The following is a 22,723-nucleotide window of genomic DNA, read 5'->3' as shown; positions in this document are numbered from 1 at the left end:
GTGGTCGGAAATCGGGACAAGTCAGGTAACTGGAGACGATCGGGAATCTTAACTATTGAAGGATTCTATACATTTTACTATAAAGGATTTGATACAAGTTACATTTATTGAATGCAATGAAGATTTTTCACAGAGAAGGCTTAAGTTCAATGACAGGTCACGCCGTTCCAAATGCAAATGTTTTGTTCAGTTCTGTTGATAACAGGACTCTGACGGAGAAGGCCAAGACGCAGGACGCCAGGCACTGATTTGATAATCGCTCGGGGTCCAGATATCGAGGCGAGATGGTGGGGCCACGTGGGGGCTTCTCCTGGCCCGCCCATGGGAGGAGACGACACGCCAGCTTGGGAAAAAGGCGTGGGCTGGAAGGACTTCAGAAGATCGGAGAACGAGAGGGACAATCGAAAAAGAGGCTTGACGAAGACTCAAGCGACACTAATTCGGCTAATTCGATGGAATTCACTTACTTTATTATTTCAGAAATTAAATCTGCCCGTGTGGAAATGCCGGTCTCTTGTCCGTCTTTTTACAAAAAGAAACGAGCATGCATTGTCAGGTGAATGAAGCTTATATTTGGTTAATAGAGTCAGATAACCAATTCGAACAATTTTAATTTATAACGGTACATTTTAATTTATTTATTTCCTAACACTATAGAGCAAGCACTTACATGTCATCAACAGTCTCTCGATTTCATACCTGTCAACCTCCGTCAAGGTGTTTTTTTAGGACTCTTTAGGGTTAACCTGGATTATTTTGGGAAGACGGGACCCGACCTTTTAGTTTCTAATCACTTCATATCGAGAAGATTTGTTCTGTCCTGGAACGAATTACCCTTGTATGAAGAGCTAGCACTGTACAATGGACAAAAGCAGAGATATTTATTTAAAATACTATATTTAGCCTCATGGGGTTTGTAGCCCTATGTCGGTAGAAATACTATTTGTTATCTCATTGATTTTGGTGAGAGATTTTTGTGATCTGGCTTTGAGGTGAATTCAATGGGCTGGCAGTTAATTACCTGTCAGATAAACACCGAAAAACGGAAGCTGACATGGCAGCCTCGACTCGCGTCGTGGCGGTCTGAAGGAAGGTGAAGGATAAGAAGTCTGACGTGGAATATCGGGAGGCGCAGTAAGAGGAAAGAGGCTGAGGACTCTGTTGCCTTGCCAACCGAGCCCCTCAGAGTATGAGGGTTAAATGTAAACAATTCCCCGCCCTTTGAAATATAGGCTACCATCTGTTTTCTTGACACTTCCTTTGTTACAAATTCTCAAACATACCAGGCAGACACGTGGAGGTGTTTCCTTGATAACCTCTTCTAGGAAATCAATTCGATATTAAACCAGGTAATAATTATGAGTGAGCTTAGAAATTTCTGCAAATAAAGCAAAGTGTATTATTAAAAAAAATACCTCCTTATAAAAAACCGAAACACTATTGATTTAAATAATGAGCAAATATATGTGACCATTTTTAAAAGAACACCTCAGATGTTTTCGTATATAATCTCTAATTTGCAGATATTGAACGAAATTTGTCGATATTATTCCAAACTTCCGCTGTAGTTGCGAGAATGAGAACACACCTCCCACATACAGGTCCCCAATAGTCTTGGTACCCTTCTAACTCCATGGGGAGAAAATCCCACTCAGACCAGACGGTACCAGGTTCAGTTTTTAGAATCAACTTTGATTTTGGTGATTGTGAGGGTTTACCATCCGCCTAGTCCACAGCTACAGAAAAGTCGCCCTGCTTTTCTCCATTGAGACTTTCAATACATCGTGATAGATAGAAGTTTGTCCCCGTACGTTTCGTCTCCGCTTGCTGACACTAAATACTCACTACTAGTTTTAAAAGTAGCTGCGCTCGTCAGGCTACAGCTAGCTTGATTGATGCGTGAATGTTTCTGAGAAGTCTTGCAGCGGCAAGACAACCGAAGCGTTGCATTGAGGGTTCTTCAGTCTGAGAGTTTTCAACTTTACATAGAGCCGGGTCGGTAGAGTAGATGAATATAAAATGACTTCACCGGTAGAATATAATTGTACGCTGGGCCGTGAGTTTGACACCTATGATCTAATGGATGCATAACGTACAGTAACCCCAGCCTCTACTGTAGCGGCCTCTAGTCCGGTGCGCCTTATGTATGAAAAATATATGACAAAAGACCATTTTTGGGCGTTGCACTTTATAATACGGTGCGCCTTATAGTGCAGAAAATACAGTACTCTTCTCAAATGAAGTGTTTAGGTGGAAATGGTCTGTGGTCAATACATCTTCCTGACATGTGATAGCCAGAGGCGCCAAAAGGCAGGATACGCAAAAGCAAGCAAACGGCATATTTGTTGCCTAGGAACAGTCAGAAATTAGCCTAACTTTTTCTGATCTGATCTAATCTCCCAAAGCGACATGCGTGTGCATGTGAATGCGCGTGTCTTGCGGAGGGTGCGGTTGGCAGTCAAGTTTAGCAGAGGTGGTTCCTAGGCAACAGTTTTGTTTTTAGATTCGTCCAAAGCTTGTTTGTTTTTCTGGTGTTCTTATTATCGCTAATTTCTCTTTTCTAGACCGATTGTTAAATTGCTTTCAGTGCATGATGCAAATGTACTCTTCAGGTTACAGGATTTCTTGAACCGTTTATCAGCAGCAGTGGGTTTTGATTTTTCTCTATTTTACGAGTGTAATGAACCACGTGTGTTTTGAAAACTAATAGAGTCGGTGCCACGTTTAGGGCAGACTAAATAAATGTTCTCGGAATTCGCCTCAAGACTATATGGTTACTGAGGCGCCCTCACGCATAAATTGCAGAAAAAAAGAAGACTATTGCATTCATAGAACAGGATTGTCTCAGAAAAGTAGAATATTGTGTGAAAGTTCTTTTTTTCTGTAATGCAAATAAATCAAATAAAAATGTCATACACTCAGAATTCAATATCAATCAACTAAATTCCTTTTATTATTCAAATATTACCCATTGGTTGAATAGCCTACTATTACAAAATGTAATGATATTATACGGTTTGGAAATTGGATATTAGAGTTTTTTGGTGCAACCAGCTTCGGTATATAACAACAAATAAATTACAAAAATTTTTATGGAGAGAATGTTTAAAGTTGTGTGGACACTTAAAATAAGAAAATATGTCAATGGATTTTGAACTTGCAAGGATAACAGGACAGAGCTAAATCGTCAGAAAGAGACCTTTAGAACAGTTCCTGTCTTTTTATTAAATCTCTTAAGTTAAAAAAGTAAATCCGCCCTTTATATTGTGGAATTCAAAGAACAGTAACATGATTGGATAGTGACTATTATGTAAGCAGTTTATAATGGTCAAATATTGAAACCAAAGTGTGCAATAATCGTCAAAATAATGAACTTGCAGGTGTCCAATATTAAAAACAATAGTTATCAGGAAAAAGAGGTACTTTATTACAATTTTCTCTTGTATACCATGGGGGTAAAGTTGACCATATTGATAAAAAAGTAGACTAAATCAGGGATCTTTTAATCGCTGCACCCTTTTTCCAGTTCAACAAAGAAGAATTTGCAACACGGCAGCAATCGGGTCTGCATGAGAATGAAGGAATGGATCTTTTTTTTTTTCTAAAAAAGAAATCTGTCAGTTCCAATTCAGTTCTGGCTTGCATCAGACTGTTGCAATAGTTAGGGTCAGGTCAATCCTAATTTAAACAAATTATATAATTGTTATGTTGGGTAGGAGAATGTGTGAACAGGAGGCAATGGTGTACTCAATTAGTATGGTTGAATTCATGAAAAAAATGTAAAATATATATATTTTTTTTAAAAAACGACACAGAAGAGTCAGTATCTTTAATTATTTTTAGAGCAGTGCCAATAAATAGGGGTAGGCAATCCTGGGATTTTTGGTATTCATCCGATCCAAGTGAATGTACGAGAGTATTGATCGATACCGATACGAAGTTGATAGTTTTCGCTTGGAAGTGTCACGATCATTAAAAAAATTGAACCCTTTCCACCTCGAGTAGGTTTACAATTACTATGAAAACAGCACAAATATTTAAGAGAATATATTTTTTCTTTTTTTTTTTATATTAACAACATTGCGAACTTTAACAGTACTGTATAAAAAAAACTAATGGAAATATTTCTACTACAACTGTTTCAGAACTAATTCCAAAAATCTCTAACCAAAAAGCAGCAATGTAACAAAAAAGATAATACTAAATAACTATGAGGAGAACTAAAGTACATTCCATTGCACAATATTTAAAAAAAGTCAGTTTTGCAAATAAGGTGTCAATTGTCTCTAATTGGCTCTGTTGCCATGGTGACAATGGATTTATAAATTTTGTTTAGGAACAGGTTTACATTGTTTGGTTGCAGCTTGTTACTACTTCCTGTTTGCCTCGTTATTTTTTAGCTTCTGGTAGGGATGGGTGCCATTATTTGGCCCTCTTCAGCAGGCCGGGTAGGGAGAGGTGCTAAAAGTGTGCCTGTCAGTTAGACACTCAGGTATAAGCTTAAGAGTGGTGGGTAAGAGAGAGAACGGCTGCGCCATCTACATAGACAAGTGGCGCCTTGAGGAAAATCGTGGAGGAGCCAAGTAGCTCCAACTACTGTACAAAGGAATAGTTCAAACGCCTCAATGAACTATTGCTGATTATAGTAACCCTTTCATTTCATTTTGAGATCTACTTGGCAATATGAAAGGTGTATCATTTTTACAACCTTGGTAACAGATGTCGTTGATGAAAACTGCAAACTTGTTATCGTGCACTCTAAATAAAGGTCTCAATTATCGATGACATGATCCCACATCATACATTGGCAATGCTCCTGGATGTATGTTTGTGAGGAAGACTTCCCACTGCTTCAACTGCAGGGATGCTCATTTGCAGCGTGCCCTTTTTTTAAATCTTGGGATGTCATTTGCTCCCGTGTTCCACACAGTGCCGCATATAATGTCAACCTGGTCAACCATTTAAGCAGCCATGAGAGGGGTTTTGCGGCATTTTAATTAAATACCCACCAGCCTTAATCAACTTGACTTAACAAGAGCCAGTGACATATAGCATGGAACAGTTTTAACTACACCACATTCAATTAAAAAAGGCAAATTCCTTCTCAAATATATTTTGAGCGTGGCCCTTTTCAAATGACCACATCTGTTAAAATACGCCGGCTGGAAGAGTGACTGAAAAGTACAAAAAAATATTATAATTAAAAATACTGTACAGACCAATATTTGTGAATAAAGGCAAGCAGCAAAATGTGATTCTTAATATGAAAAAGACAATTAAAGGGTAAAATAATAGTTGTAAGGGAATTACATTGATCAATATGTATCCCCATTGAGATATTAACTGTGTTTTTACTTTTATTTTCTTAGAGATCTGGTCAATCCCCTGGACATAGCATCAACCCAGTATGGGATGGAAATCCGCACAGAAAAAAATAAAAGTGGCCAACAACTCGGAAGGTATTGCCACAAACATCACCAAAACTAAAATATATATTTTATTAATGCTTTATTGAACAAAACTAATCTACACTTCCATATAAAAATTCCACAGCAATGTTGCGTTAACATTATTACCAAACAGTGCAAGTAATCCTAAATACCCCCCAAAAAAAATTAAACAAACATGCCACGGCGGAAACAGATAAGTTACATAAAAATACCAAAATGTTTACAAATATTATTCGTTTTGATGGCATTGTGGTTGTGAGAAAGAAAGACAATCCAATGCAATCTAACGAGCGGTTTATACGTAAAATAAAGGAGCCGTAGGCTAAAATCCTAGTTTCGAGTCAAGATTTTGTTCTTATTGTTCAAAAGGGAAAAATGGGTGGATTTCTTTTTCAACAATCGTTTGACATACAGCAACATGAACAAAAAATATATATAATTAACATACCCGTAAATAAACAAAGAAACCACAGACAAAAATGTTAAAAAAAAGAAATAAGGTAAAAGGTGAGGTGTTTAGACATCAAGTAAAAATTGTGTGATAAAATTCCATCTTTTCTCCAATTGATCTAGTTTCAGTTGAAGTGATTTTTTTCCATAATGTACATTTGCTTTAATTTGTCTTACCATTGTTTTATGTCAGGAGGTTGTGTTTTCAACCAGGAAGCTGTGATCATTTTCTTTGCTACCAGAAGCATAACCCTTAGTACATATTTATGTTGACCAGTCAATAATTCTTCTGGCAAAATTCCTAATACATAGGTCACTGGGTCCAACTGCAACTCCCAACCAATAATTAATTTTATCTCTGAATACTTCTCCAGAAATTGGATATCACAGGGCAATTCCAGAAAATATGCGTGAAATCTCCGACCCTCCCACAGTTACGCCAAGATAAATTGAATATATTTTGAAGTGATAGAGGGTGTTTGCCGTTTTTAAGGGGAGAAAAACTGTGGTGGTGGTGTTGGGGGGTATGGAAATGTAGTACAATCCAAAACGAAAGCAGAATGATTTACCAAAATTAAAAATTATAACTTGTGTTTCCTCCTGAGCAACGGAGACCACAAATGATACAAGTATGACTCCGTAAAATTAGACAAGGTGATGATTTAAGTTTGAAAAACTGGTTCCTGGGATTTATTTTCAAACATTTTCGACGGACAGTATGCTTCAAAGGGTGCCTGAGCGCTACAAATTGAGACTGATCTCCAGGCAAAGCAGCAGCTTTTTTTATTAGACAGCGCTCTCTGTTGTTAAAATGTGAGAACTACGCCCTCGAAATGACTGAACTGAAATTCTTATAAATGGTCTGCATTTATATAGCGCTTTTCAAGTCAATGAAGACCTCCCAAAGTGCTTTACAATGTGCTTCACACTTACCCATTCACACACACACTCACACACCTATGGCGGCCATGCAAGGCACTGACCTGCTTATCTCATGATGAATAATTATTATTCATAATTTTTGAGTATGTTACTTTAAAGAATCAAAATAAAAGATAAAACAGTCACAATGTCTTGTCTCAATAATACATTATTTTAATAATTGAATATCCAAATACATGTATTCACAAAAACAACTTAATAATTAGATAAATAAATAGTTCTAATTATAGCTGTCTTTCTTTACTAGACACAATAGCAATGAATGAATAAATGCGCACCAAATGTCTTCCCAAAAATTCAATATTCAAAAACACAAACACTTTAGTTATATATGAAACCTGTACTGTCTCCACTGTACTGTTGGAGCAAGAAACAAATAGAGGAAAATAAGCACTATTCCAGAACACTTATCATTTCATATCATTTGTTTACCCAGAAGAACTAAAATATACCGTAACTGTTACTGGGGTGAAAAAAATAACAACCCGACACTTCCATCAGGGTGAAATAACATTTAGGTAATTTTGTTATCCTGAAGTTCTAAATTAGACCATCAAATATTCCAACAAAAACTTCTTGTTCTTGATCGTTGGTCCTGATAATAAAAGATGGAAAACAGTCAGGTATTTAGCAATATGAAACTAATACATGGAAGGCACATTATAAAATGTGCAGAAAATATATATACAGGACTGTCTCAGAAAATTAGAATATTGTGATAAAGTTCTTTATTTTCTGTAATGCAATTAAAAAAACAAAAATGTCATACATTCTGGATTCATTACACATCAACTGAACTATTTTAAGCCTTTTATTATTTGAATATTGCTGATTTTGGCTTACAGCTGAAAAAAACTCAAAAATCCTATCTCAAAATATTAGAATACTTCCTCAGACCAAGTAAAAAAATAATTTTATAACAGCAAAACTAAATCAAGCATTTGAAAATGTCCATTGATGCACTCAGTACTTGGTTGGGAATCCTTTTGCACGGATTACTGCATCAATCCGGCGTGGCATGGAGGCAATCAGCCTGTGGCATTGCTGAGGTGTTATTGATGCCCAGGATGCTTCGATAGCGGCCTTAAGCTCATTTGCATTTGTAGGTCTGGTGTCTTTCATCTTCTTCTTAACTATACCCCACAAATTCTCGATGGGGTTCAGGTCAGGGGAATTAGCAGGCCAATCAAGGACAGTGATGCCATGGTCAGTGCACCAGTTACTGGTGGTTTTGGCACTGTGGGCAGGAGCCAGATCATGCTGGAAAATGAAATCCTCATCTCCATAGAGCTTTTCAGCAGATGGAAGCATGTAGTGCTCTAAAATCTCTTGGTACACAGTTGCATTTACTCTGGACTTGATGAAACACAGTGGACCAACACCAGCAGCTGACATGGCTCCCCAAACCATTGCTGACCGTGGGAACTTCACACTGGATTTCAAGCAACTTGGATTTTGCTCCTCTCCAGCCTTTCTCCAGACTCTGGCGCCTTGACTTCCAAATGAAATGCAAAACTTGCTTTCGTCTGAAAAGAGGACTTTGGACCACTCTGCAACTGTCCAGTGCTTCTTCTCCATAGCCCAAGTCAGACGCTTCTTCCGTTGTCTTGGGTTCAGAAGTGGCTTGACCATGGGAATACGGCTATTGTAGCCCATTTCCCGGACACGTCTGTGAACTGTGGCTTTTGATACCTGGACTCCAGCTTCAGCCCACTGTCTTTGAAGCTCCCCCAAATTCTGGAAGCGGCTCTTTTTCACAATTTTGTTTTTTTAATTGCATTACAGAAAATAAAGAACTTTATCACAATATTCTAATTTTCTGAGACAGTCCTGTACATGTATTTTTTAAATTCTAAAGCCTTGTGATTACAGGTGCATGTACCTGCAGTTGTTAGTTGAAATCACATCAAGAGGCGAACTTGTTAAGAAGAAATTGAATCTCTGTGTAGGTGGGGCTACACAACTTGAAATATTTCTTTCTGGTGACTTTGCTATGATCCCCTGACTGGGTATCTTTGGTCTCTGCATATATGAAAGAGACAACAATACAAAGGAGATGTACCAACATTTTATCAATGCCTCTAAGGAGTCATTTTTTAATTGAGTTTGATTAAAAAGCATGCCTTCTTTGCTTAAGGCAAGATTTTCTACAACTCTCCACGCATGATACAGTACATCCTGACTCCCTGAAGTAGTTATCTACCGATAGTACAACATAAATACTAAGCTAAAGGATAAGACGAAAATATATTGAACCGATTAAACAAAATCCCATGAACAAAATTCTAACTTTCTATTGCGGATGAAGCAAACTCACATCACTGTGAGTTGTAAAAAAGTCACTGTATCATAAAGTCATAGGCCGTTTTTTTTTTTTAATCTGTACTTTAACATGCCATTCCTATACTGTACCGATACCTTTGTTTGGTCTTGCTTTCCGAATGTAAAAGAAGAAGCTCCAGGATCAGTCTGTATATTTTGAGAAATTGACCTTACACAAATAAGAAGGGGGATCAAATGTCAACATTTCCTGGCTTCCATCAATAAAAACATGATTTAAAGCAAATCTGAACTGGATGTGATACAGGTATGGATAATAGAATTTCTGAAAAAAAATATTTATAAATAGTTCATCAGTAATAAAATGTCATGTCGCAAGATAAGAGAGTAAGATTTGTTCCGACGCTACCTGAGTGCAGCAGCAGTTGGAGCACACAATGACGTTTCAGCCACATCACCTGGATAAGCAATCATAAATGTCATGGTGTTGTTTGAGCCATTTTTACCTAAAACCCCCACATACTTAACGCATCTCACACCTAAGACATAGTACCTGATGTGTTGCATTCATTTGACTGAATGTGACTCATTGGTGCGTCGCTGGCAAGAGACAAGTTTTCTCCATCAATGTCACTCCAGTCATCCCAATCGTTCCCAAGGTCAAAGCTGACATTGGGTATTAGAGGCAAAACCTCATTTTTGTTTTGATTTGAAGCTTGCCAGGATCTCTGTGGGACAGCACAGGTGGGGTTGGCTGTGTTGAGCAATTTCATGTGCATTTGGAGAATTTACTTACAGCAGCGTTTGATCCACCATTCCGCCATCTAACCAAATCTGAGAATAAATTAATAATATGAAAACAACATACAATATTAGTATTGTACAAGGGTTTGTGGAATGACAATCATCTGTTTGAGGTGTATAACCTTGGTGGGTACGGGATGCAACACTAGCTTGGACTGGCTTCTCCATTGGTCTGAGAAAATCTATAAAAGTGGTATCGTCTAAACATGGAGTAGCAAATACCATAACATTTTAAGTGCAGATAGGCTAAGCTCTTTACTTCACTGTTTGCAAAAAATAAAAAGCATGGAGAATAGGACATGAAATTCAAATAGACCATGACGATGATCATGCAAACAGTTGGTTATCTACCCTTGTAAAAGTTGTCCATATGGCAAGGATATGGCAAAAAACCTTCTCTGGTTTGATACGTCATTTCAGCGGAAGCTTTGAGTTTGTAGCAGTCATTGCTTCAGGCAAAAAATAAGCAGGAAAATGAAACCGTCTGGATTAGCTTTCATCATTATCATCATTCATTGATTATTGCGCCACAGAATCACCTGTACAAGTCGTGCAGTTTCTTAGCTTTGAATGAAAACTGCTGCTTCATGTCCTCCATCATTTTTACCTTGCAAGAAAAAAAAAGGTATAGTTGAAACAACATCTAAATACTAGTCTAAAAAACAAATTCTGTTCTTGTGCACTCTCCATTTGGGCCTTGCAAAAATAATGTTATGATGCAACATGATCCGTTATCATCTCACCTTGAGTCGTTTGACTGGAGTGGGTGGAAGCTCTTCACACCTTCTTTTCAGGTCGCTCAAGTAAGATGGGAAATCGTGAATTTTGTTTGTAAGCCTCTTTCGTACCACAGTTACGCCAGTTTTGCCTTGGAAGCAGAGAAAATATACTAAGTAGAAAGTTGATACACTGATAATTGACAGACTAATTAAAGATTAAATTATTATACGTACAACAATCATGGCCACATTGGTCCTTATTCTTGCAAAAGTGGTTACACTGTCTTTTATTGCCTTCATGAAATCACATTTAAGATGATGAAAACGAGTCACTTTTTATATCATGACCAAATCAGATGTGTGTAGTACCTTGCTCTTGCGACAATGTTGTGTTTCCTGTGAGAGATGTGGGTTTTCCAGTGGACAGAACATTTGCTGCTAACGGTTTTGCCGACTCTCTAGCATAATTTTTTGACATGTTGCACTGATTAACAGTCCCTAATTCATGTGCTCCTGAGTAGAACACGTTGAATTTCTGTTGGATGTCAAGGCCAACTGTCCAGGGATAAAACAACAGTAAAGGCCAACCAGTCATCAATTGAAGGTGCCTTGAAACATCACGTTTTTAAGGAAACCTAATTTTACCATATTCCGAGCTGATGAGATTAATGCTGATCTCATTTCCCTTCAAGGGCTTTGACACTTCAAATTTTTTTGACCAGCGACTGCACTTTAAAAGCAAGAGATCACTAGGGAAAACATATATATGATATAATATTATGACTGGATGTATATTTTTGAGACAAGCAAATTGGGTTTGTTAAATATGTCCTACACAAATTTATGCCGGAAAACACAATTGTTGTCAGAGTCTCCGATGACCAAGGACATATAGTGGTTGTCTCGAGCTGTTCTCCTGGTCAAAAGCAGCTCTCGGTTTTTAAGATCCACCCTCACTATGATCTCAGCGATATTGCAGCTATATCTTGGCAGCTGTGAAATTCATAGGAGGAATACAAAATCAAATTTTGAACATTACGGCTAACAGTTGCATTTCTGAAGACAACTTGGTTTGAGATTTCTAGCCATTTTAAAAATTGAAGACAACTCTGTTTACTCACAGAAAACAATTTAGCTTAAAGGTTAAACTAGTACCTGCTCCAAAGTGACCTCATACTTTGGTAAGTGCATGACAAAATCCCGTATTTGGTTTCCGAATGGTGGATGTCTGTTGAGAATCTGCTCCAAAAAAACAACAAATACAAAATATGGGTATACAGTTATTGCAAAAAATATAAAAAGTCCTTGATTCTCTTGCTGTTGTTATGGTTTTTATTTCATCACGGAAAGATACTTTGATTACAGTCCCTTTGCCAACACCACGATCAAGAAACAGGTTTTACCAAAATGTCAGGACCAAGTCTATTTCAATAATGCTCTATTGATGACATACTTCTGTAGTAAAAATAATACAACACCTTTGACTCTGTGTATTTAAGTTTAGGAAGAAGACTGTGTTATCCATGCTTAATACTGAATCTCTCATAGAACAAATGTTTTCCTATTCATTAAACAAAAATAAAGGTTCTTTTAACCCAGTTGGGCATTGTTAACGCACACTTAATAGAGAAGAAAAACCCACTACTTTAAGGACATCTAGACAATACAAACCACATTTCTAAGTATATACTGACATTTCATTTAGCCATCACAAATTGGCCGGTCCAAATTGTCCCTAGGTGTGAATGAGCGAATGAGTTGTCTGTCCCTGTGTGCCCTGCAATTGGCTGGCAACCAGTTCAGGGTGTCCCCTGCCCACTGCCCGGAGATGGCTGGGATGGGCTCCAGCCCCCCCGCGACCCTAATGAGGATAAGCGGTACGGCTGATGAGATGAGATGAAATTTATGTACATGCATAATTTGAATACTGGGCATTTAATCTGCAAGTCATCAAACTGCAGTACACTAATACAGTGTTACTTATTATCCCTTGCAAAAAGACTGGCTTGATTTGCTTCATGTTGTTGACACTTGTTGGAATTTCTCGATGGTAGTTTATTTTGTTAAAACATATTTTTATGGATATATATTGTAAGCATTTAATTACACAAATTAGAAAAAAAAATGAATAGACATACATTAATCTAAGTTATCAACATTAATTTTAATTGTAATAATGAACTATATGGGCTCCATCACCCCCGCGACCTTACTGAGGATAAGCGGTGCAGCTAATGGGATGGGATGGGATAATGAACTGTACTCAACACATTTGAAAATAATTACATGCTTTACATTTCTTGTGGTGTGTAGATCAGTATTTGTTTATTGTGCAAGTAGCTCGCAGACTGAAAATCGTAAGCGCTTCTGATTAAAACGGTTACTAGTAAATTCAAAAGAACTTCAATAATGTGCATCAAAGCCCAACACTGACCAACTCAATCTCTCTTGGGTTTGTTTGCTCAATCTTGCTGAATGTGGTGAGTCCAACATTCATCATAGCAGTTGACAAAGTTTGGCCTGAAGAAGGAAAACAATAGTTTAAAATGCTTATTTTGAAGATGCAACGCAATTTTTTAGTGTCAAAGCAGCCTCACCAATTTTCCCAATCTGTTTGGAAATATACAAAGAGTTCTCCCAGAGTTTTGCACTGAAACATTTGGCCAGTATAAGGGAACTGAGCAGGACATTAAAACCCATATTGGGCTGCTGACTCAGATATTCGGAAAGGCCTGGTTGGAGTCAAAACACAATTTAGACTCCTCATTGAAAGCACAAACTAATTTATGATTGATGCTTTGTCTAACATACTCTTGCTGATGCGCGACCCGTTCCTCATAATGTTTGCTGTATCCTGTGTGAGCCCAAACTCCTGAATTGTGATGGACCCTAACTGAGCTTGAATCAAACTGAAGATAAATTAAATCAGAGCTCAAAGAAGGCATTCTCTTTGTATAAGGAAAAAATCTACAGAGAAAATTAATTAAACTACCAGTTGACTTTCATGTCGTTGGTTTTGATCTTTCCTTCCATTGGAAATCTGAGAAATGGGTGAACACAAATATCACAAATATTATCTCGCAACTGAGCAAAGTATTTCGAATTTTTCGGAGTCTGGCCCAGGTCATTTTTTTAACCATTTATTTGTAATTATCTTTAACCAAATTAAAAGCTGAAAACAGGTCAACATTTATCTATGATGTGACCTGATGGTGGTCCTGTTCTTGCTGCAGTTTAAGGCGTTCAAGGGCCCCTTCTCTGTCACTCTTAACTGAATGTCACTAAACTCTTTGCTCTTTGACACAAGCTCAATCTGCAAAGAGATATTTCAGTTTTATAGCTGTGACAACAGGTATTACAATAAAATACAGCTTTCTCGGGTAACCTACCAGGTCAGACAGGTTCTCTTTGCCAGATACTTTGCTGAACTTTACCATTGTTTCAAAAGCCACACAATACTTAGCCATCACCCTACCAGCCTCTGAAAATAAAAAGAATTAAATAATAAACAGTAATAAATAAATCCTTTAAATTGATGGACATTTGCAACAATTAATGAAAACTGAATCCAGAGTTTAAAATAAACCCAAGTGCAATTGAGTATATATATTTATATAATAATTTATCAATGATACTTCACTACCTGTGGGTTTAATATTGATCTCCTCATCCATAGTGATCAGATTAATAGACGACAAAGAGCTGAGGTTCTTCAGACAAAGTTCTAAAATAAATGAAGAGAACATAATTTCACAATGAAAGTTATCGGACTGCCCTTAGAGAATTAATTACAAAATATAACTAGAAACCCACCTTGAAGTTTTGCTTCAATTCCACATCTGTCTATGTCAGCAGAGAAGCCTGAAAAGTTGGGTTACAAATTTCATTTTGTGTAGGTATTATAGTCTAACATTGAGAGCCGCAATGCTATTCAACTAGAACTTCAAGTTTGTAATAGTAATACTGAGAGGCTTTATGCCATAAACTAACCGTAGTGTGCCGGGTTCTTCAGCGCTCGAATATAGAGGAAGGTTGAGCGTATCCAGTCCAGGGCCATGTTAACATTGCTGATGGTTTGGAGAACTATCTCGGCGTTCAGATGCTCCACCAAGTGACTGTGCAAACTTTCCCAAACACACAGTTAGAAGTATATCAAGCATTGTTTATTGTAGTGAGTTATCCGCTTGTACAACTTTCAATACCTGCTTTCGATAATTTCAATCCCATTCATGATATTCAAATGCCTGTTTCTTGTTTGAATTTTCGTCATGATTACGGCAGTGGCGGACGTGTCAAACTAAGACGATATTAAATTGTTAATTTTACAAAATTCTAACAAAGTTCTAAGTAGGTTTATTCCTGAGCCAACCTGTGGTCTTCCAGCCCGACCAATCATCTGCAGCATGTCGACCTCACTGTATTCTTCACAGGAACCTGCAACATACTGCATGGTGGACTTGATCACCACCAGGTGAGCAGGTAGGTTCACTCCCATTGCAAGAGTGCGAGTGGTAACTACAAAATGAAAAACATCCACATTAAAAACAGAAATCCTAAAAGTGTTTCCATATTGAACAGTTTTGAGAACATTTTAGAAGAAAACCGGATGATTTGTCACACACAGTGAGTCGTCTTACAGAGGACAGGAAGGTCGCCAAGCGTAAAAGCCTTTTCAATCACTTTTCTGTCTGACGCATCAACTCCAGCATGATGGTAACCCACTCCCAGTAACACCAGATCTAGAGGTGGAATGTCAATCTGTAAGCCAACTAACCAGCACTGTAACATAATTTTGTTGAACTTCAAGAAGGATTATAGTGGGAAAAAAACTTACCTTTCAATTTTAAATCAAGAATGGACTGTGCATATCTCATCAACCTGTAAATTATTAAAATGACACCATTTCTTTGTGAGGTTATTACATCCAAGACTTTATAACTTATGTTAGTGAACATAAACCTTTGCTTGCGTTCAGGACCCATAATGAACCGCATGTCCTTAGCCAGAACAGCAGCTGACCACTGGGTCCCTTTTCTGGTTGAGCAAAACTACATGAACCAAAGTTTGTTGTCAAAAAATTACCAAGAACAATACCATTTCAACAAAATGACTTGTAGAAAACTTAACTTTTAGAAAACACATACCACTAAAGTAGGCTTTTGGTCAGAGTAAGTCTGTATAATATTGGCCATCTTGTAATTAAGGGACAAGTCGAACTTAAAAGCTGTTTGGTCTGGGCTACAGGGGAAACCTAAGACAACTTTCCTCAGCTTAACTGGGCGGTGGTTCTCATCAAATTCCAGATACGAAGCAGGACCCTTCTCATTGGACAGCCAGTCTGCTATCTGCACGCAGTGAACAGGTTACTCAACATCTGCTGCAGGAGCTCCAAATAAAAGTACACTCCTTGAGTCCTTACGTCGGAAATATTGGGTATTGTAGCTGACACAGCCACAAACCTTATAGAGATGCATGTGTCTTGATTCTGGACTGTCCTGTAGGCATGCACAGCCTTCATCCTGCTAACCACCACTTCTAGAGTTGCACCACGGGTTGCATCCTTCACTACGTGAACCTGGAATAACAAAAAGTCATTTTGAATGTACATTTTGCAAAAAAAAATGTTATTTGGATTAATTTATTGAAATTGAGGTTAAATACACACACTGACCTCATCTATAAGGAAGAGTCTGACCAACTGCAGAAGAGAGTTGTCCTTCCACCTTCTTGTCATGCTGTCCCATTTTTCCTAAGGAAAAGCTAGTTAAGACATTTGCTCATAATTGGTTCCCTTCTTGCACAGCTGTCACTCACTGGAGTGGTTAAGATGATGTGGGAGTCCTGAATTTCAAATAAGTCATCTATCTCTGTGTCGCCCGTCAGCTCTTTACAGTTCAGCCCTAAAATTCCAAACTTTTTTGACCAGTTTTCAAAGCACTGACTGCAGAGGGCTTTGATGGGGGCCACTACCAAGCAGATACAACCAAGAGACAATGTTTTCATTTGTGTGTTAACTTGATAATTGTTTCGCCTTTTCAGCTCTATTGTTTTTAAGCATCTTATGGCTCCACTTGTTACTCACTGTATACAACTTTGACACCTCTCCAGGGCTCTGACGTCTCCATCAACAGGTGAATGATGGCCAGTTCAAACAGCACAGTTTTACCAGATCCGGTAGGAGCACATGCCACAAAATTCTGTTCTGTGTAAAGAATCTGAGATACCTTTGTTACCAACGTCTCTTTCTCTCACGTTCAAAGACTCTGCCAATCCTACCTTATCTAGGGCCTTTGACTGAACAAAGTTAAAAAATGGGAACTCGCTGAAGACAGGTCTGAATTTAGCTGCTATTAGCATTAGTAAAGGAAAAAATGGCAAAAGCTAAGGGTTCGACATTTCTTTAAAAGGACATTTAAAGTGATTGCAGGATATAATAATGCTTGAAGATAATTTCTTTAAAGACATCAACATATGCAAAGAATGTTAACTTTCTAATTATTATGGAACTAAAGCATGCAACTGATGTTTTCTGAGTTTTTGGTTGGGGTTAGAAAAACTGCACAAGAAGTAATTTTAAATATAGCATGAGTCTATCTGTGAAGAACTTTATTTTCATTTTACAGACGCGCCAGTTGTGAGTGTAAATCATTAATAATTTTCAAAAAGGATACGGATTTCTGAGACAGGACGCAAAGTGTCAGATCCTGAAGACCCTATATGCACAAAATTCACAGATGAAAACAATTCTAACTCATTTTAAACATACTTTACCTATGTGTAACTTCGTTCGGTGGTTAGCTCTGACATAATTTTTTTTTTTCAAAGTTCATTTATAATGTACTATAGGGTTCGATAATATCTAAGGAACAGGGAATATATCAATGTGTTATTTTCTACAACCCAGTGGTAAGCATGTTAAGGAGGTAATCAAAAGCCAAGTACATTGCACTAGCTACTGTCATGGCTACACATTGGCATGGTTGTTAGCTGAAACATATTTAATACATTATATAGTAAGAATGCTCTTCAAGGTGTTTTGTTGTCAGGACAGTACAACACCTTGGATCCGGAGTGGCTGAGAGATGTCAGGCTGAATCAAAGGTCTCATCGTGCCCTTTCCACACATTCCTTTTTGGGAGGAAGTAATGGCCAGGCTATATGTCACCCTCGGAGGTGGAGGACGAAGTGGGGAAGGTGCTGTCGCCATGGCAACCGGACTAAGAAAAGTTTGAGGTCTGGATGCTAGGTGACTACTACAGATATTGTTTGAATTTGACGAGTCACCTCTACGTCTTGCCATGGGAGCCTTGAACAAGCTGTTGAACAGGGTCCACAGAGGGATAGAAAGATGAAGAAACCAGGCTTTCAAAAATAGTAATAAGTACATTTAGCAGCTTTATAAATGGCGTAAAAGGAACCCAACTAATTGGATTTTCATAATAAAGAATTTGGTTTGGTGGTTTAAAAAATATGACTACTGAGTGGTTCTAGTCAACTTATGTCATGTCAGTTCACAAAGCAAAAATATTTAAAAATTAGACCTCCAAGATGATTGCCTTTCCTAGCCGAAGCTTCTCACCCCAAAAAAATATATATAAAAAAAAAAGAAATTACACTCTGTCGATTAACTACAACAGCGGTCTCAAACTCAATTTATTTGGGGTAAGACTGGGCTAAATCGGGTTTTCCACAAGAAAAGCTTTGAAAAACATTCCACTGTTCTCGGATAAGTTTTGTCAAATTTAGATCTAAGAATAAAAAAAAAAAAACGTTAAAATTTTTTTTTTTAAAGAATGTGAAAAGTATAAATGAATCAGTAATTTGCATGGACTTTACATGCATTAAAGGGACAATTGCATATAATTTGACCACTAGATGTTGCTGTATTGTTTAGTGCAACCAAAAACAAGTACAAGGAAGAATACAAATTATGGAGACTCAAAGTGACCAAAATGCACAATTTTAACTCTCATATTCTTGCCAACCTTTTTGAGGGATTGGGTATTCATAGCAGCAAAATGGCTGACAATTAACTCACGGTATGTAAAATAAATTCTTATTTCTTGACCAAGAAGGATTTTTTTTAAAATGCATGTTTATATCATAGTGTGTGTTTGGATTTTGGATTCTATATTTAAGACAATATTATTCTTTTTATTGAATGTTTTTTCCTCTCTTGCTCGAGGAGGTGCTAAATAATACATCTGACTCTCTAAACTTTTATTTTAAGGTGGGGTCTCTAACTATCATCCCATGGGCCACATGGGCCTTCTGGCCGCAAGTTCAAGACCCCTTAACTATAAGGTTTGTCTGTTTACCTCAATGCTAACACACAAAGGAAGATGCCGATGACATCCTAAAAATACAGTAGCATTTAAGTAGTGGCATTAAAATATAACGCTTGTGGAGCAACCAATGTAGACAGGTAATACTGTATATATCAGCACTCCAAAATAAAGTTGGGTCACTTGGTCTAAAGCACATGTAGTCAATAAAAAGTATCATCTTAAAATCAAATATACATGATTACCAGAAGACATTGTTTAAGAGGAATTGCACATCGTTGTTGAAAATAAACGGCCACTTGCCTCCTCTGCAGAGGTGGAGTTTGCCTGTCCCCCAAAGAGAAATACTTCATGTTGCTGGTTGCTCGATCACCATCTTGTAGACTGTCATTTTCATTATGACTACTCTGAGAGGGACCATGACTGAGGTTCCTAAAACCTTCACCTCCCCGAAGGCCGTAAAGTCTATCGCGGTTTCTGGTGATGTCATGGATCTTTTCATTCACCCTCTCAATATGAAAATTTGTCAGTCTTTGTTGAGAACCTGTTCATTTTAGATCATACATTACTGAGGATTATCATAGATTTTTCTGTGAATCCTTCATAAAAACAACATGCGAATATGTTTACAAGAAGTAAAAACTCACAACCATGTTAAAGCAGTCCTACAGTTAAACTTGGTGTAAGTTGACTTAATTATGCCCAAAAATTAGTTGTTTATAGAAATAAAGTAAAAACAATATGAACCTAATTAAAAACATCATACTATATAGGGTGTGAAGTGACTCTGCTTCTTCCTGCATGACTTGCATTTCTGGAATCTGGGAAAGAGATGGAGGAGCTTCCAGCTGACATGGACTCACCTCATGGAGCAGTGGCTTTCTGATGATGACAAGTTACAACCCAAAAAGTGAAAAGTTGTAAATAAATAAAATAAGAGGTATAGTTTTCTTGTTGTACTCACACTTTGTGGACAATAGGTTTCTCAAAAAATAGATTGTCCAAGGAAAAGGTACAGTCATCCGAATCCCACATCTTAACTATTAGTTCAGTCCGTTTGAACCTTTAAAGAGAAAAAAAACACCTTTTACGTCAGAGGAATCTCATTGTAAAACAACAAATAAATCTGCTTGGTTTGACAGTTTTACTGTTCTCATTCTTGTTATGTGAACAAAGTAAAAAAGGGAAATTGGAAAAAATGAGTTAGATTTAAAGATAACAGAAGACGAGTGGTGGAATATTTGTAAAACGCAGTGCACATCCACAAGCTGCAGGATTTGGAGAAAATTCACCTGTAAGAACATCCATCCATCCATAATCTGCACCGCTTATCTTCAGTATGGTTGCGGGGGTGCTGGAGCCCATCCCAGCTATATTCGGGCAGTGGGCAGGGGACACCCTGAACTGGTTGCCAGCCAGTCGCAGGGCACACAGGGACAGACAGTTTGCTCGCTCATTCACACCCAGGGGCAATTTGCACCGGCCGATTAACCTGACATGCATTTTTTTGGAATGTGGGAGGAAACCGGAGTGCCCAGAGGAAACCCACGCAAGCACGGGGAGAACATGCAAACTCCACACAGGAGGTTCGAACACCTCAGAACTGTGCCGCACACGCACTAACCACTGCGCCGCCGTGCTGACCCCTGTAAAAACAATGTCAGATTTTATATTACCCCCAATTCGAATTTAAGAAAGGTACTGGGGGGTTCAGCGACCACGCTGGAGAGCATGTGGAGAGGTAGAGGTCCACCACATGCATTTATTGCGGCTTTGTCAATGAATACAATATTATTGGTACAAATTGTGGTATGCTTTAAAGAAAGTTGACACCAAAAACATTCGAGGCACTCAGTTTGGGGAATCTAACGGAAAAAATTTTGCTGAAAAAAAATATGTTGTTCTGACAGGAAAAAATAATCATAACAAGACTATGGTACAAAAAGGAGCGCCCCACAGTTGAGTGGGTGTGCACTGTGGAGGATTTTTTTTTTGTCATGGAGAGCACGACATTCCGAATAAGAATACAGGAGGCCCAGTTTATGGACAAAGGGAAAAAATGGAGGGACTGTAGGAAAACATAAGACACCACTTCCAAACAATGAAGACTGGACTTTGAAAAATGACTTGATCATGGGAAATATTCCCCAACGCTGCTATGTCTTCACAAGAATTGACACGTGTTCTTTTTTTGTATGTTCAAAATAAGATAGAAAAAAGAACAATAAAAAGCAAGTTCCAGCAAAAAAAAAGGAAATGTGACCTTTTCAGAGTAAATGATAAAGTGGAGACACCTGCAAAAAATCCACATAAACATGATGATTCACCTGGCATAAATCTACACTCACTTGAGTGGGGTTTAGTTTGATGCTAATAACCGAACTTGAGACCCTAATTAAAGTATTTCAATCGTTTATTAACCACATTCAAAGATTGACTACACCCAGGAAATAAAAAAAATTATCAAAGTAAAAATTGACTAGAAAGATATGTATTCATCAAATTTATAACTTAATACTTTGTCACTTTTGACGTCATAATTGCAAGGAATTGGCAGGGAAGCCAAAGGGCCGTGAGAGAACCCGTGAAAAGGGGGGAACAAGTGCAGAATTTCATAGAATATGTATATTTAGTTGGTTTTTTTTTTTATATAGATGTAATAATTATTTGTGTGTTGACGTCTCAGTTGTTTTAGCACATTCGCTGGGCACTTGTCTTCAAAACACTATAGAACAACTCTTTCCGTTTTTTAAATTTCATAACTATCTTACACATATATACATAAAAGAAAAAAGCGCTACGTGTTTTGTAAGAAACTGATTTAAAAAAAAAAACGACTGAAAATGTTAGCACTCATTGCTAGCTATAAACTAGCATGCTAACAGTACCAAAACGTCGACGATTAGCATTTTATTTTGTCTGTCGGAGCATTAAATAAAAACAGGATTCAAATTCAACACTTACATTAGGTTTGTTTTCTATCTGTGAAATAATACATTTTCGGTTATTCTACGCCTTTTTTAACAGCTGGCCCTTTATTCCATGATTATTTACCTGAAAACGTTGAATTCGTCAGCACTCACCAGTCAAGCGGCCGTTCGAATTTGTGAGCCCTGTCGCGAGGGCACACAAATGTCATCAGTTACCGAAAATGTCATTTAGTGCGAACAGACGGCATATCGGCCTGAATATTGATTAAAAGTAAAACAAAAACGGAATTTTCACTTTTTTAGGAGCGGTGCAGAAGAAAAATGCAAATCAAATGTAATCACAAAATAACTTACAAGTCATGTACTGTATATTTGTATAGCCCTCAATCAGAAGGATTCTCAAAGGGCGCACAGATAAAAAAAAAAAAAAAAAAAAAAATTATTTCAGAAAGTCTCATTTTTAAAGTAACTAAAGCAAATAAAGTCATAAGAATATGATTTACATGTCTAATTTTTGGAGCTATTTATTTACATTCAATACACTACATTTGGACAGGTATTTACTCTATTTAGTCAAGATCATTTCTATGTACAAGTCAATTCCTACGACGTAAACTCTAAAAAAAAGAAATAAAGTAGATAAGTCCTTATTTTCACCAATCATATATATATATATATATATATATATATATATATATATATATATATATATATATATATATATATATATATATCATCTCATCTCATTAGCTGCAACGCTTATCTTCAGTGGGGTCGCAGGGGTGCTGGAGCCCATCCCAGCTTTCTTCGGGCATTGGGCAGGGGACACCCTGAACTGGTTGCCAGCCAGTCGCAGGGCACAC

General features: G+C 37.6%; 1 protein-coding gene across 7 annotated transcripts; it reads right to left on the bottom strand.

The window, feature by feature from the left end:
• Positions 1 to 6,974: 6,974 nt before the first annotated feature.
• hfm1 (helicase for meiosis 1) lies at positions 6,975 to 22,292 on the bottom strand. Of its 7 annotated transcripts, none has more exons than XM_088335769.1 (42): positions 22,215 to 22,292; positions 21,985 to 22,043; positions 19,895 to 19,993; positions 19,697 to 19,812; positions 19,234 to 19,474; positions 17,705 to 17,961; positions 17,317 to 17,358; positions 16,922 to 16,992; positions 16,728 to 16,860; positions 16,460 to 16,611; positions 16,317 to 16,394; positions 16,065 to 16,220; positions 15,790 to 15,990; positions 15,605 to 15,693; positions 15,480 to 15,523; positions 15,283 to 15,384; positions 15,015 to 15,160; positions 14,848 to 14,942; positions 14,636 to 14,769; positions 14,459 to 14,506; positions 14,289 to 14,369; positions 14,035 to 14,126; positions 13,852 to 13,958; positions 13,638 to 13,685; positions 13,457 to 13,554; positions 13,243 to 13,377; positions 13,080 to 13,165; positions 11,801 to 11,884; positions 11,481 to 11,638; positions 11,291 to 11,394; positions 11,015 to 11,200; positions 10,880 to 10,939; positions 10,670 to 10,794; positions 10,466 to 10,533; positions 10,278 to 10,375; positions 10,049 to 10,126; positions 9,919 to 9,956; positions 9,676 to 9,850; positions 9,532 to 9,580; positions 9,261 to 9,333; positions 8,725 to 8,864; positions 6,975 to 7,437 (listed from the first exon to the last, which is right to left on the bottom strand). In XM_088335769.1, the coding sequence occupies exons 3-42, from the start codon at positions 19,963 to 19,965 to the stop codon at positions 7,383 to 7,385; spliced, it is 4,314 nt and encodes a 1,437-aa protein (XP_088191895.1). In that variant the 5' UTR covers positions 19,966 to 19,993; positions 21,985 to 22,043; positions 22,215 to 22,292; the 3' UTR covers positions 6,975 to 7,382. The 7 variants fall into 7 exon arrangements, with proteins under 7 accessions (XP_088191895.1, XP_088191912.1, XP_088191904.1 ...); XM_088335786.1 differs by having other exon boundaries at positions 22,014 to 22,043; positions 22,215 to 22,237; XM_088335778.1 differs by lacking the exon at positions 22,215 to 22,292 and having other exon boundaries at positions 21,985 to 22,083.
• Between the last annotated feature and the right edge of the window lie 431 nt (positions 22,293 to 22,723).

The sequence above is a fragment of the Urocampus carinirostris genome, chromosome 1 (genome assembly GCF_059441175.1).
Source record: "Urocampus carinirostris isolate Australia breed hairy pipefish chromosome 1, RoL_Ucar_1.0, whole genome shotgun sequence".
Taxonomy (NCBI): Eukaryota; Metazoa; Chordata; class Actinopteri; order Syngnathiformes; family Syngnathidae; genus Urocampus; species Urocampus carinirostris.
The sequence above is the reverse complement of the archived record's forward strand: the minus strand, read 5'-3'. Positions and strand labels throughout refer to the sequence as shown.